We start from the raw sequence: 12,500 nt of genomic DNA, 5'->3' as shown, positions 1-12,500 counted from the left end.
GGTGGCGTGCAATGCATCTTGGATGATACATTGAGGGAACCAACATCCAACATCACCCTTGATTTACTACCTTCCCAGCAGTGAGTTTACAGTGTGCATGGACAGCATTCGTCATTGTCATGCAACATGTATGGCGTATTTGGCGTGTATGGCGATTATGGCCTATCATTCCGAAATGAGAAGGGAACCAAGAAATAAGGGAAACGATCTCTCTCTCTCTCTCTCTCTCTCTCTCTCTCTCTCTCTCTCTCTCTCTCTCTCTCTCTCTCTCTCTCTCTCTCTCTCTCTCTCTCTCTCTCTCTCTCTCTCTCTATATATATATATATATATATATATATATCTAACTGGATTTGTCAAAAGGTGCCTGAAGAAATTGTGAAACCAAGCCAATTCTGCTGCCGTCATTCAAACTGTCATTCAGGAAAAATTGCCAAGGCATCCTACACTGTAAAGTCTCACTTAACAAGGCCACAAACTCTAACTGCAGTTAAAGTTTCAAAGCAGCAACCCCCCCAGCCCTGTGCTTTTGACACACAACTCAGAGTTAGAACTGTCCCTGGGCTGTTTGGCAAAGCAGGCCTTGACGGCAAGCCCCCTCAATTTTGAGAGGCCACAATGGCTTGAACACGGGCTACGCCCGTGCTCAAGCGAAAACTCCAGCAGCTACCTTTTAGCGAATTCGCTCAGATATCAAGGGCCAAACGCCTGAAATTCAGTCAAAAATCGGTTGACACTCGATTTACTCAGCCTGGCTCACAGAATGCCATTCTGGAGAGAAACGCGCAGATATCTATAAATTTCTAACTGGATTTGTCAAAAGGTGCCTGGAGAAATTGTGAAACCAAGCCAATTCTGCTGCCGTCACAAAGTTTAAAAAAAGCTTCCCTCCCCACCCCTGTGCTTTGGTCAGACAACTGCCAATCACCACCCTACGCCACACTGTGGGTTCACTCTAATTGGTGATCAAAGGCAAACTATCATTCAGGCCTAGACTCCAGCAGCTACCTTTTAGCGAATTCGCTCAGATATATATATTTATATACAGGCAGGTGGAGGCCGCTCAGAAAGTGCCCCAAATAATGCAATTCCAAATTTGTGCATCATACGTTCAGCATATGATGATCTTCCTGACAGGTAAGCACAGTAGAAATAAAAAAAATAAAAAGTTAAAGCGTGTAATACAAAAATACCAAAACTGTTTAAAATATCGCATTGAAAATCATTCCATCTAGCAGAGTATAATTTCTGTAACGTAATTAATTAATGTACATTTTTCAATATTGCTATAGCAAGAAAACATGAAATGACTAGTTCAACAACCTTTCGTTTCAGTCTTAAATTATTCAAAAGTGATATATATTTTTTTCATTATCTTATTATTTCTTCTGACGTTTTTCAGTCTGGTCTAGTTTTCATCTACAGTTAAAGTTGACGGAGATCCTACAATTCAATACGGGTTTTGCAAAAGTATTGTTTCATCCCAAAAAAATCACTTTCCGGGTGACGAAAAAAATAGAATGAAAATTATTTGCAATCAGCGATATAACCAAAACAACTTTGAGCAGCTGGTGTGTTATTAAGGTGAAAGAGACAAAACGAATTTCCTTTTTCCATTTATTTAAATTTCCTGGTTTTTTTTTTCTTTTAATACGTTTAAGGAAAGAACCATCGGTCTTTCGCAAAACGTTGCCAGCAAGCAATTTCTTATACCTTTCTATGTTTTTATAAGCTTAAGTCTATTCCCTATACGCTAAGCATTTTGCTTAGCAATATTTTAGGTTCAAATATCTATCGTGGCATATGCTAATAAAGTCATTTTAAACAATAAATCCAAAGGCAAGCACTTTCGGCAAAGCAAATGAAATGGCTTTTAGGCCAGATTAATCAACTGATTCATTCATTTAATTTGTAATGAAGCCTTTAATTTATCCTGAGTTCGATTCCAATTTTATCCCATTGGTGTTCAAGCGGAAGTGTTATGACCATATTATTTTATTCACCTTATAGGGATTACGACTTTTTAAAACCTTATCAGCTTCTGCTTTATGACAACAAGTCTGCAGTAATATGTTGATTAAATTCTAAAAGTTCTTTTTTGTTGTGTTTATTAAGCTCTGCTTCAATTGAGGGGCACCTTGTCTTACGGTAAGTGGTAAGAAGAAACAATAAATCAGTGACTCTACTAGAGCAAATACAATTTTGCGCAAAAATAATTGGGAACTGCTTCACGGGAGACCGGCTTTTCATTAGTGTGTGCGACGCATTACAACCCGGTCACCGAGGTTAAAAAGGTAACGCATGACTCGGACCATTCACGAGTGAATTCACCGAACAATCTAGCCAGCTAGTAATTTCACCGGTTTTATAGTTACTTGAAGTGTCAAAAGAAATTACTTTAACTTTCAAGATGGAAGGAAAGATGTGTAGAATAAATATTGTCCGTCCCATCATAGACTGCAAGCAGTCTCTATTTTGCTCTAAATCGTTGAAACGAACACCTCAAAATGGCTGAAATTCAGTGGGTCCCAAATACCGCGGGCGTTTGTTGCAATAAAAAGAGAGACTGCAATGGTTTCATATGTTTTGGAGCCCCAGTGACAGATTAACAGCTCTCATCATCCTGCCTGCCATGCCCATCATTTGGAAAATACTCTGGCGGGAATCAGTGAGCGCCGACAATTTGTATGTAATGTTCGTTCGCCAACAAAGATGAATACCGTGTAGTACTTTTATTTTGCGGGAACTAATTTTTGCAGTTTACTCCGAAAAATAAGAGTCCCACAAAAATATACGGTAAGGTGATGTGCGATGATTCCATGCAAAAAAAAAAAAAACAGCAACAAATGAGAAAGCCTTACATGTCGGATTTTTGCCGTTTACGTACTGATAGTTCCTTCAAAATAATTTATGGCGATTTTCCATCGAAAAGCAGCGCCGGTGAGCCTTCGGAGGTCAAACAACTCGAAAATACCGCATATTTAATCCTTAACTTCTGGTAAAACGACAGTGGCCAAATATTCGCAAAGCCAACTGTTGCTTGCTTATTTTGTCCATCTTTGAATCGGAGTAATCATAGAATCGGAGAATAATTTCAAAAGCGTGTTAGGTGAAATCGTAGAATTGGAGAATGAAAATCTAAAGCAAATCGAACTCTTCAGTCGTAAAATAAGCTTAGGTAGAATCGGAGGCTTTACTCGTAAAATATGTAAAAATCGTAGTGGTAGAAAATCGGAAAATATTACCTGGAAATCGGTGCATACTATTTCTACGATTTAGGCTACGTCTACACGGGTCCGGACAAAGTTTTGCACGGACGAATTTTGTACCTGGACCGCTTGTTTAAATGGAACAGTGCAAATTATGTTACGGATCGCAATGGTATTTACATGGATCCAAATTGAGAACAGTTGTGGCATTTGCTTACATCTCTGCTGTGATTGGTTCAGCTAATACTTTTAGCCAGTCAAGTTGTAGCTAAGTGCAGTACGCAGCAAATCAAACATGATTTTCTGGATTCCGTTTCTCGAAACTCCCGAAACTTTTCGGGCCTTTTTCGGGTGTCAAAATTCCCTCTGTATGTCAAGAAACGAGATGGTTTAAGTCCTCAAACTTCACAGTTAATCAGCTTCTTGTTACCTTGAAAACATCTTAAAAGATAAGCTTTCCAAAACAAGCGGATGGCCGTTTCACAAATGGCTTTTTGGGCCCGAAAAATTTCCGGGTCTTTCGAGAAACGAGCCCATGACTTTTTCCACGGTCGGTTGTTTTGTAAGCTGTACGTGCTCACCAAGAAATTCAAATGTGTTCGTTGCTTCGATCGATGAAGATCATTTGCAGCAACGTGTACTGCAGTAACCCAGCTAATCCGGCAAAAATAGCGATGCCCGACAGCTATCGCTCGTCTCCTCGTATCTGTATCGTGCCTTTAATTTGTTAATTCCTTTAGTGTCAAATTTGATTTTAAAAAGAGTGAAATATAACTGAACGAATTGCGACCTTACAACATTTTGCTTAGCAACCAAAAAACATAAGTAGATTACAGGCCTTAAAGACTCTCTGTCTACCGAGATGCTTTACGCGTCTTTGTTCAGTGTGAAGTAATGAGTGGGGAAGAAATAAGCAACAAAAAGTTACATAGGAATACTAGAAAAGTTGGCCAGTCGAATAAATAAATTTATTTGCAATGAATAAAGCGCCGCTGCCGTTCTTGGACTTATCATATGTTATCGGGTATTTCGGATTGAATTTTTCACCTCACGCGGCTCGCGTCGCAATATATTTGTACAAAACAAATTTCAATAAAGTACATTCAATATTGATCACCATTGTTGGTAAAAGAACTCGTTTGTCTTGTCTTTGACAAGAAAAAAAAAAACATATGTACTATTCATTGAATATACTCTTCCTGGCGAATTTTTCACTAAGGCTCTGCTGCAAACGTTGCCGTTAACAGTCACACAACAAATTGGGTACCGTTCACTTCGGGAATATTTTCAGTAATGCTTTTAACTGCCAACCAAACAAAAGCATCTCATCCAAATGTTATTTGAACCGGTAACTGGAATTCTAAACAAGTCTCGAAATAAAATAAGTAAATATCAACTATTCATTTACAAAGAGCTTACAAATATCACTCGGCTTACCACGAAAGGACATCAGCAAACTCAGTTTTATTTAAAAGTTTGTGGTATCTCAGTGAATCGATTTGGGCTCTCAGTGATCTCAAACTCAAATTTCCGTAAATATATTGCTTTTAGCTGCTCAGGTCGTGGCATTTTCTTGAATTGACTATCGGTCCAACTGCTCTGTCCTCCAGCCCTCGTTAAAACGCTTGCGAATTGCACTTAAAGACAAAATATCTCGTCCCTAATAGAGCGAGTTTCAATCGAGTCTCGTAAAACCAAAACCAAAGTAATTACTTTGGCCAATCAAAAAGGACGGAGAAAATCCGGTAAACTAATCAAAACTCGAAGTAATTACACGTAGCCGACACAAAGCGCGGGAAAATGTGCACGCGCGAGCCACTAATGGCTTTGGTTTCACCTCTGATTGGTTGAAAAAAGTGGCGCCAGAACTTTGAACCAATCACGGAGAGAAGTAATGCAAAACCAAAGCAATTCGCTAATTACTTTCGACACTCAATTGAAAACCACTCTAAACTATGATAATGTAGCTGTAATAAGAAGCACTGAGTAAGAACAAATCCCGATGGATGTCTACGATAACGAATGATTTAACAAAGGAAAAGCGCATCGATGAAAAAATGGAGGTTTCATATCATACGAAACCTCCGTGCGCTGACCGTGCAAAAACCTTGCACGGTTCGGGTGTTTTCATGATTCCGTATGCATATTGGATTACGAACCGTTCCGGTTAGTTTCTTCTCTTTTCTTGCCGCCGATGACAAAGGGAGTTTTGTCGTTGAATTTCCGGCCGGCTACTACTATTGACTCATAGCAGTGATACTTTCCTTTTCCAACTTCCTTCGACTGCTCTTTCTCTTTTCTCAACTGCAAACTTTCTGCCCAACCAACCACCCGTATCTTAAGGTTACAAGAATTTATACTATTATTGTACAATAATTAAGCTTACAATGTGAGACTTTATTTTTGCTAGAAATGGTACAACAACGCTAGTACATTAACACCGTTATGAAATACGAATGATTATCAACACTGAAGTATGGAACTTCTGAAGAGAACAGGAAGAATGATAATAAGAAAAAAAAAACGAACGGAGACTAAACATAATTATTGTAAAAGCGTGCAACTTGGGGGAGAGTAACGGGGGAAATAAAAAATAAAATAGTAAACAGCACCAATACAAAATTTTAGCCCTAAACTCTGCTAAGGGCGTCCACGTTGCCGTGCTCGACCTGCATGTCGTACTCTTGAAGGGTAAGACTCCAGCGAAGTAATTTTTTTGTTCTTATTACGCACCTGCCCCAACCAAAGTAAAGGATTGTGATCTGTCTGTAGCTTAAATTTTCTACCAAATGAATAATATCTAAACAGCTATAGCCCAAACAAGTCCTAAGCATTCTTCCTCCGTTGTGGATAACTTTTCCTCTCTTAGCTGAAGCTTTCTACTGGCAAAAGCCACTGGATGCTCTTCTCCGTCTTTACGTAAGTGGCTCAATATAGCTCCCAAGCCCCTATTGGACGCGTCTACTTGCAAAGTAAAATATTCGTTCCAATGTGGCGAGCGTAAGACCGGGGGTTTTTGCAAAGCCTCCTTTAAATCCCCAAACGCTTGCTCGTGTGTGCAGCCACTTAATTCTAGTAGGTACCACACTTCGTGTTAGGTCAGTTAGAGCAGCTGCTTTCTGAGAGAACTAGGGAATTAATTTGCGGTAGTAGCCGACAAGTTCAAGGAATGATCTTATCTGTCTTTTGGTTTCAAGTCTAGGAAACTCTTTTAGAGAACCAAAGCCAAACGTGGTTCAATCTTGTCTCTTCCAACACGATGACCCACAAAATCTACTGTTTCCATAGCATTTTACATTTAGAAGGGCGCTCGCTTAGGCTACACTCCCGCAATCGCTGCAGAACCTGGCCAAGTTCCACGAGATGTTGTGAAAGGGGAGTGCGTGTGTCTACTTCAAGATCATCAATGTAGGCTCCTGCAAAATAAAACCCCTTCAAAACGAAATCAGACATCATTCGTTGGAAAGTGGCCCCAGCAGTCTTTATCGCAAAAGGCTTGACCAGAAATTCATATAATCCTTTTGTGGTGATAAAAGCTGATTTTTCGTTAGTTGGTTTATCTAGAGAAATCTTCCAATATCCCTTAGTGAGGTCAAGGGTGGTGATATATTTAGCCAAGGCTATTTTCTCAATCATGCGGTCCGTAGATGGAACCGGATAGGCATCCATTTTAGTAATACTATTACGTTTTATGTAATCGACGCAAAGTCGTATGGTACCATCAGGTTTGGGGACGATAACGACCGGGAAAGGTAGCTGAGGGGCGAATGATACCCAATTTTAAGATGTTTTCTATTTCGTTGTTTACAACTTCTTTGAGTTTCTGAGGTACCTTATAGGGAGAACAACGTAATGGTGCAGAGTCGCCCGTGTGGATCCCATGTGTCGCTACACTAGTAACACTGGGGTTGCCAAAATAGAAATCTGCGTATTTTCGTAAAAGGTCCTTCACCTGATCTTTCTGGTCCTTGGTTAAAGCATCCGAAATGGTAACATCCTCCCAAGTTTCATTTCTGCAAAATGGGGCTATGCATTTTTCATGTGGTAAAGAGGTTTCCAAAGATTCTGACATTATGTAGGAAGCCATCTCGTCCCTACTCTGCCATTTACTTAATAGATTAATGTGATAGACTCGGTGTTGTTTGTGGGACTTACCCGTTTCGATCTAATAGTGCAAACCATCATTGACAACCTTCGTCACTAACTTACTCCCTAGAGTAGGAAGCAGAACCAACGCTTTGTAACCGACTTTTAAACCACGTTTGAAACTATGAACGCCATGCCTACGATTCTGAGTACCTTGCATTCTCTTCATAGGATCTCGTACAAGACGCTGCATCACTGCCAGTCTCTTACGAATTTCAAGGACATGACTCACAAGGTTCCTTTCAGATTTAATTCCTTCCCAAGCCACGACTCCTTGATTACTGAGAGGGGACCCCCTACTGTACGTCCAAAAAGCAACTCAAAAAAGAGAGTACCCTGTGGATTCACATAGAACCCCTCTTTATGCAAACAGCAAATAAGGAAGGAATTTATCCGAGCTTTGTACCCGCTATTGCGCAAATTTCTTTAGCATCGCCTTGGGCGTTCCATTAAATCTCCCAACTAAACCGTTTCCTTCAGGATGATAAACTGATGTTTTGATCTTCGTGATGCCTGGTTGCTCATATAGCTGAGTCATAAGTTGACCCACAAATTTAGATCCCTGGTCAGATACTAACTCTTGGGGAATTCCCATCGTACAGAAATATTAGACAAGTGCATCCGCGGCGGTTTTGTAGCTAACATTCCTCAAGGGAATGGCCTCAGGATAACTAGTAGAGTAGTCCACAATTGTAAGAATATAATTATAGCCAGTGCTGGACCGTGGCAATTCTCCTACAATGTCAATTGTAATCTTTCTGAAAGGTTCGGTCACGAACGCTACAGCTAGGGCTTAAGGGGGCCCTATATGACTTAACTTCCTGGCCACTAACTGACATTGTGGGCAGGTGGCACAGTACTTACCATGTCAAAGGCGAGACCAGGCCAATAAAAATGGGTTCCTATGCGACTTAACGTTTTTGAGGTGCCCATGTGTCCTGAAAGGGGTATAGTATGACCAATATGGAGAATTTCGTTTATGTAAGATTCAGGGATTACAACCCGATCAAGAAACCTGACTCCATTGTGTACGTTTTTGTTAAATCTGCGGTGCATGAGTAACCTTCCCTTGATAAAGAAACCGTCTGTTTTCATGGGTTCCTTGTAAACAGCTCCGTTACGTACCTCTAAGAGAGCCACATCTGATTTCTGGTCTTTCACTAACTGTTCTTTATTTCTATCGAGAATATTGCGGGGTAAATGATCCGCGTGTGTGTCCCCATGAGAGTCATTATCCGAGAGCTCAACCACGTTCTCACACGACTCCTCACCTGCGACTTTGTCCCCAAAAAGATTCGAAAGTCGCCTTCCTTAAGACCGTTTTTTTAGACTCCCTATTCGACAGATTTTTAAGTGCGAGTGCATTTTCGCGGTCAACTCAACTATCGGCTCTCTGCTGGGCCTCTTCAAGCGCCTTTAGTCACCTCGTTAGCACAAAGGGTTCAACACCTTTGGAGTCATTCACCGAAACATTTTTCTCCCACTGTTTAAGAACTGTCTCTACCGTTCCGGTCAGTTTCTTCTCTTTTCTTGCCGCCGATGACAAAGGGAGTTTTGTCGTTGAATTTCCGGCCGGCTACTACTATTGACTCATAGCAGTGATACTTTCCTTTTCCAACTTCTTTCGACTGCTCTTTCTCTTTTCTCAACTGCAAACTTTCTGCCCAACCAACCACCCGTATCTTAAGGTTACAAGAATTTATACTATTATTGTACAATAATTAAGCTTACAATGTGAGACTAGATTTGTAGAAATGGTACAACAACACTAGTTCATTAACATAGTTATGAAATACGAATAATTAACAACACTGAACTATGGAACTTGTGAAGAGAACAGGAAGAATGATTAAGAAATAAATAAATAAATAAATAATGAAAAAACCAACGGAGACTATACATAATTAATGTAAAAGCAAGAAAAAATAATTTTCGCAACAGTTTTCACGGGTGAGATTAAATGAGGAGAGAGCTTGCGCCAATACAATAATAAAAATAATAAAAAATAGCATGCCTGTTGTATTTTCGATTTGCCAGGAATAACTGCAAGCGACTCCTCATTGGCCGAGAGCAATTACCAACTCGCTTAAGCTACCTGGTTTGGCGGCTTAAATTTAATGAGAATCCATTGAAATATGCCGACTCGCTTAACTTCAAACGCGATGGCTAAAGGAACTGTTTTCACGGAATTTTCGGTTGTCACTCGCTAAGCGACCTGAAAAACCGCTCGTGAAAACACGGCCGATGTCCATGATGTTGATTGAGGTTATAAATCATACCAATGTACATGTTACTGGCCCTGTTTTCACGAGCGGTTTTTCAGGTCGCTTAGCGAGCGGCAACCGAAAATTCTATGAAAACAGTTTCTTTCCCAAGTCGCTTAAAGCTAAGGGAGTCGGCAAATTTCAATAGCATTTTCTTTAAATTTTAAGAGAGTTATCAAATCGAAAATATAACAGGCGTGCCATTTTATTATTTTTATTATTGTATTGACGCGTGCTCTCTCTTCATTTAATCTTACCCGTAAAAACACGTATTATTCTTAAGTCGCTTAACGAGGTCTGCAAACAAACCACTTTCAGGAATGTTTAGCGAGATACAGGCTGTCGTGAAAACACGGCCATCCTCAGCAGATAAATGACTTGCCGGGTGTTTAATTTGCTGATCTCATTAACAATGACCACAGCAAGTCATAATTCGACTAATGGTAGTGAATGTACCTGAAGCAATTGATAGCGGAGCTCCGACGGTCGGAAAGGCGGCCAAGCGGATCACCATACTCATAGCCAATGGTAGGAATCCATGAGTGCCTTTCTCATGGTAATCATGCCCATGGCTAGAGGTATTGCTCGTGGGCGCGTACGCACGACAAAGTTGCCCAATAATTTAATAATATCTCAATAATAATAATAATAATAATAATAATAATAATAATAATAATAATAATAATAATAATAATAATAATAATTAATACGCCCATCATGGCGGCCGTTTACAGTGGACATCTTTGATATTGGATATCCATGTTGTGGTTAATTGACACCTGTCAAAACAAGGTATCCGCTGTCCAGTATCAGATGACCACATAACGGGCTCAATTTAGAGGTTATCGAGGTCAGTTGACCTCTGACCAGGTACTGGTTGTCGATTGGAACGCAGGCTCAAGCCAGGTTAACTTATTGTAATCAGAACACCTAAACACCTAGACTTAATATTTCGCGCGCTTTCTGTGGCTCGACGCAGCTACACGGCAATACTATGTCCACTAAACCTCTTAACAGTCAACGCTTTTCGTATTCAGGTGGGCAATGGTTTGGAAAATATTTTTTTCCTGCATTTTTCGCCGGTTTCAATCCAAAAAGATTAGTTTTGATATTTAAAGCACTAGAGCGCAATCACCTAATTTTGCTTTAACTTGTTATAGACAGAATTGGACTGGGGAGTTTTATTTAGAGCAAGAACAAGTTTCATGGAGTACCATTTTAACACTACGTCAGCATTTCCAGGCGTCCACTTCAGTCTTGAATTCTCATCAACAAATTGCAAGGCAGATTTGATACATGTGAAGAGCAGAGACACAGCTCATTTCTACAGAATTTTTCTACAAGAAGACAATATAATTACCTTCTCTAACAAACTTGAGGATGGAGAATTTAACATATCAGCTTCACTCTCTGCAAAACAAACTTTTTGCGATGGGGAGAAGCACCGAGTTGAGTTTAACCGATACGGCGCAATTTTATCCTCTAAAGCTGATGGTGAAAAGGAATACAGACACAAAGAACCAGGAATCAGAAAAGTGATCTTTAGCAAACCAGATAAGATTGTTATAGGGGGTATATCAGAAACAAAATTCGATGGCTGCATCAACAAGGCAATAGTACTGTTTTACTGGAAACGTGACTTAAAAAATATCAGTATAAATCTTCTAGCGCAGTATTTGAAAGGAGATTCCAGGGTTCGGTACGCTGACGTGTTCCTTGGAGCATGCCCTGACAAGAGGCAAGGTGAGTTGCTTATGACGCTGGATATTTTTGAACTAGCTTCGGATGACTCAAACATTGTGTATTTTGAAGTGTGAGGTGAAAGCATTGCAGGGTTTTATTTTGCTGTTATTGTCCCAAGGTTTTAATGTCAATCACAAATATTCATGGTTAGGAAGATTGATTGACAATAGAATATAAAAGTTGTGCTTGACACTGACTCTTGCTAACGTTGGAAACAACGTTAAATACACCTTTAAAGACCTTTCGACCAAACAACTTCGCATTTTGTCGGTTTAAAAAAAAAAGCCAACTGAGTGACGGCTTTCTAACAGTTCACATTACAAACGACCGCTGCGCGTGATTACGCGATGGATTTTGTGAACATCCGCTCCGGGATGTCAATATGTTGAACTTCGTTTCCCGCCCTACTGTCTCTTTGCGAATACCAGGCCTTGAGAAAAAAGTCTCGTGAAAATTATGAACCTTGTCTACAATTGTCGCATGATCGAAGGACTAGTACTGAATGAACATCAATTGGTTCGCGTCGTCTTGTCGCAGACTTTTGGAATCGTTGTCTCCTAACGCTGAACAGCCCTTTTATGTTCTTTTCAAACATTGCTCCCTCCAAGAGTTGCTCTTAGTTCTGCGGTCTTGTCTATATGGTACACGAGAGCTGCAATCTACACCGGCAGCGGCACCTTGTGAATACAACACCTCTCGGCGAACTACAAGCACAGAAGGTTGTCCCTCCTATGGCATCTCGTGGTAAACTGCGTGCGCCAAAAACATTCGAATAGGTTTTGTGTAACCCACTTTTAAACACCGGTGTTAGGTAGTACTCGCCCGAAATTCTCTCAGAAACCGCCTGAGGGACATACAGGAAAGACACGAAATTTGCCGTTGACGGTGCGTGATAGCACTGGCGAATGAGGCGTTGGTATGATTGGAATCAGCGGCGGAGAGAGTCTGTATTGTAGGACGTACACGTTCCGAATTAAAAACACAGATGGGAGTTGTTAAGCCTGTAGCACTTTGGATAGCGTGTCTCCTCTTTGTAGAATTGCCCTGCATTTGTTGATGGAAATTGGCCCCTCTGTGAAGGAGTGTATTAACGACTGACCTCATTGTGCTGCGATAAGTGGTGAAGAGTTATAATCGAGGT

The 12,500-nt window shown here is 40.4% G+C and overlaps 1 protein-coding gene across 1 annotated transcript; it reads left to right on the top strand.

The window, feature by feature from the left end:
- The first annotated feature begins 985 nt into the window (after positions 1–985).
- On the top strand, positions 986–11,433 carry LOC138001328 (uncharacterized). The gene is made up of 3 exons (XM_068847979.1): positions 986–1,134; positions 2,113–2,145; positions 10,781–11,433. Exons 1-3 carry the CDS (start codon positions 1,080–1,082, stop codon positions 11,431–11,433), a joined length of 741 nt encoding a protein of 246 aa, XP_068704080.1. The 5' UTR covers positions 986–1,079.
- Positions 11,434–12,500: the final 1,067 nt, after the last annotated feature.

Source organism: Montipora foliosa, chromosome 4 (genome assembly GCF_036669935.1).
Source record: "Montipora foliosa isolate CH-2021 chromosome 4, ASM3666993v2, whole genome shotgun sequence".
NCBI classification, from domain to species: domain Eukaryota; kingdom Metazoa; phylum Cnidaria; class Anthozoa; order Scleractinia; family Acroporidae; genus Montipora; species Montipora foliosa.
This window is presented reverse-complemented; position numbering and strand designations above follow the sequence as displayed.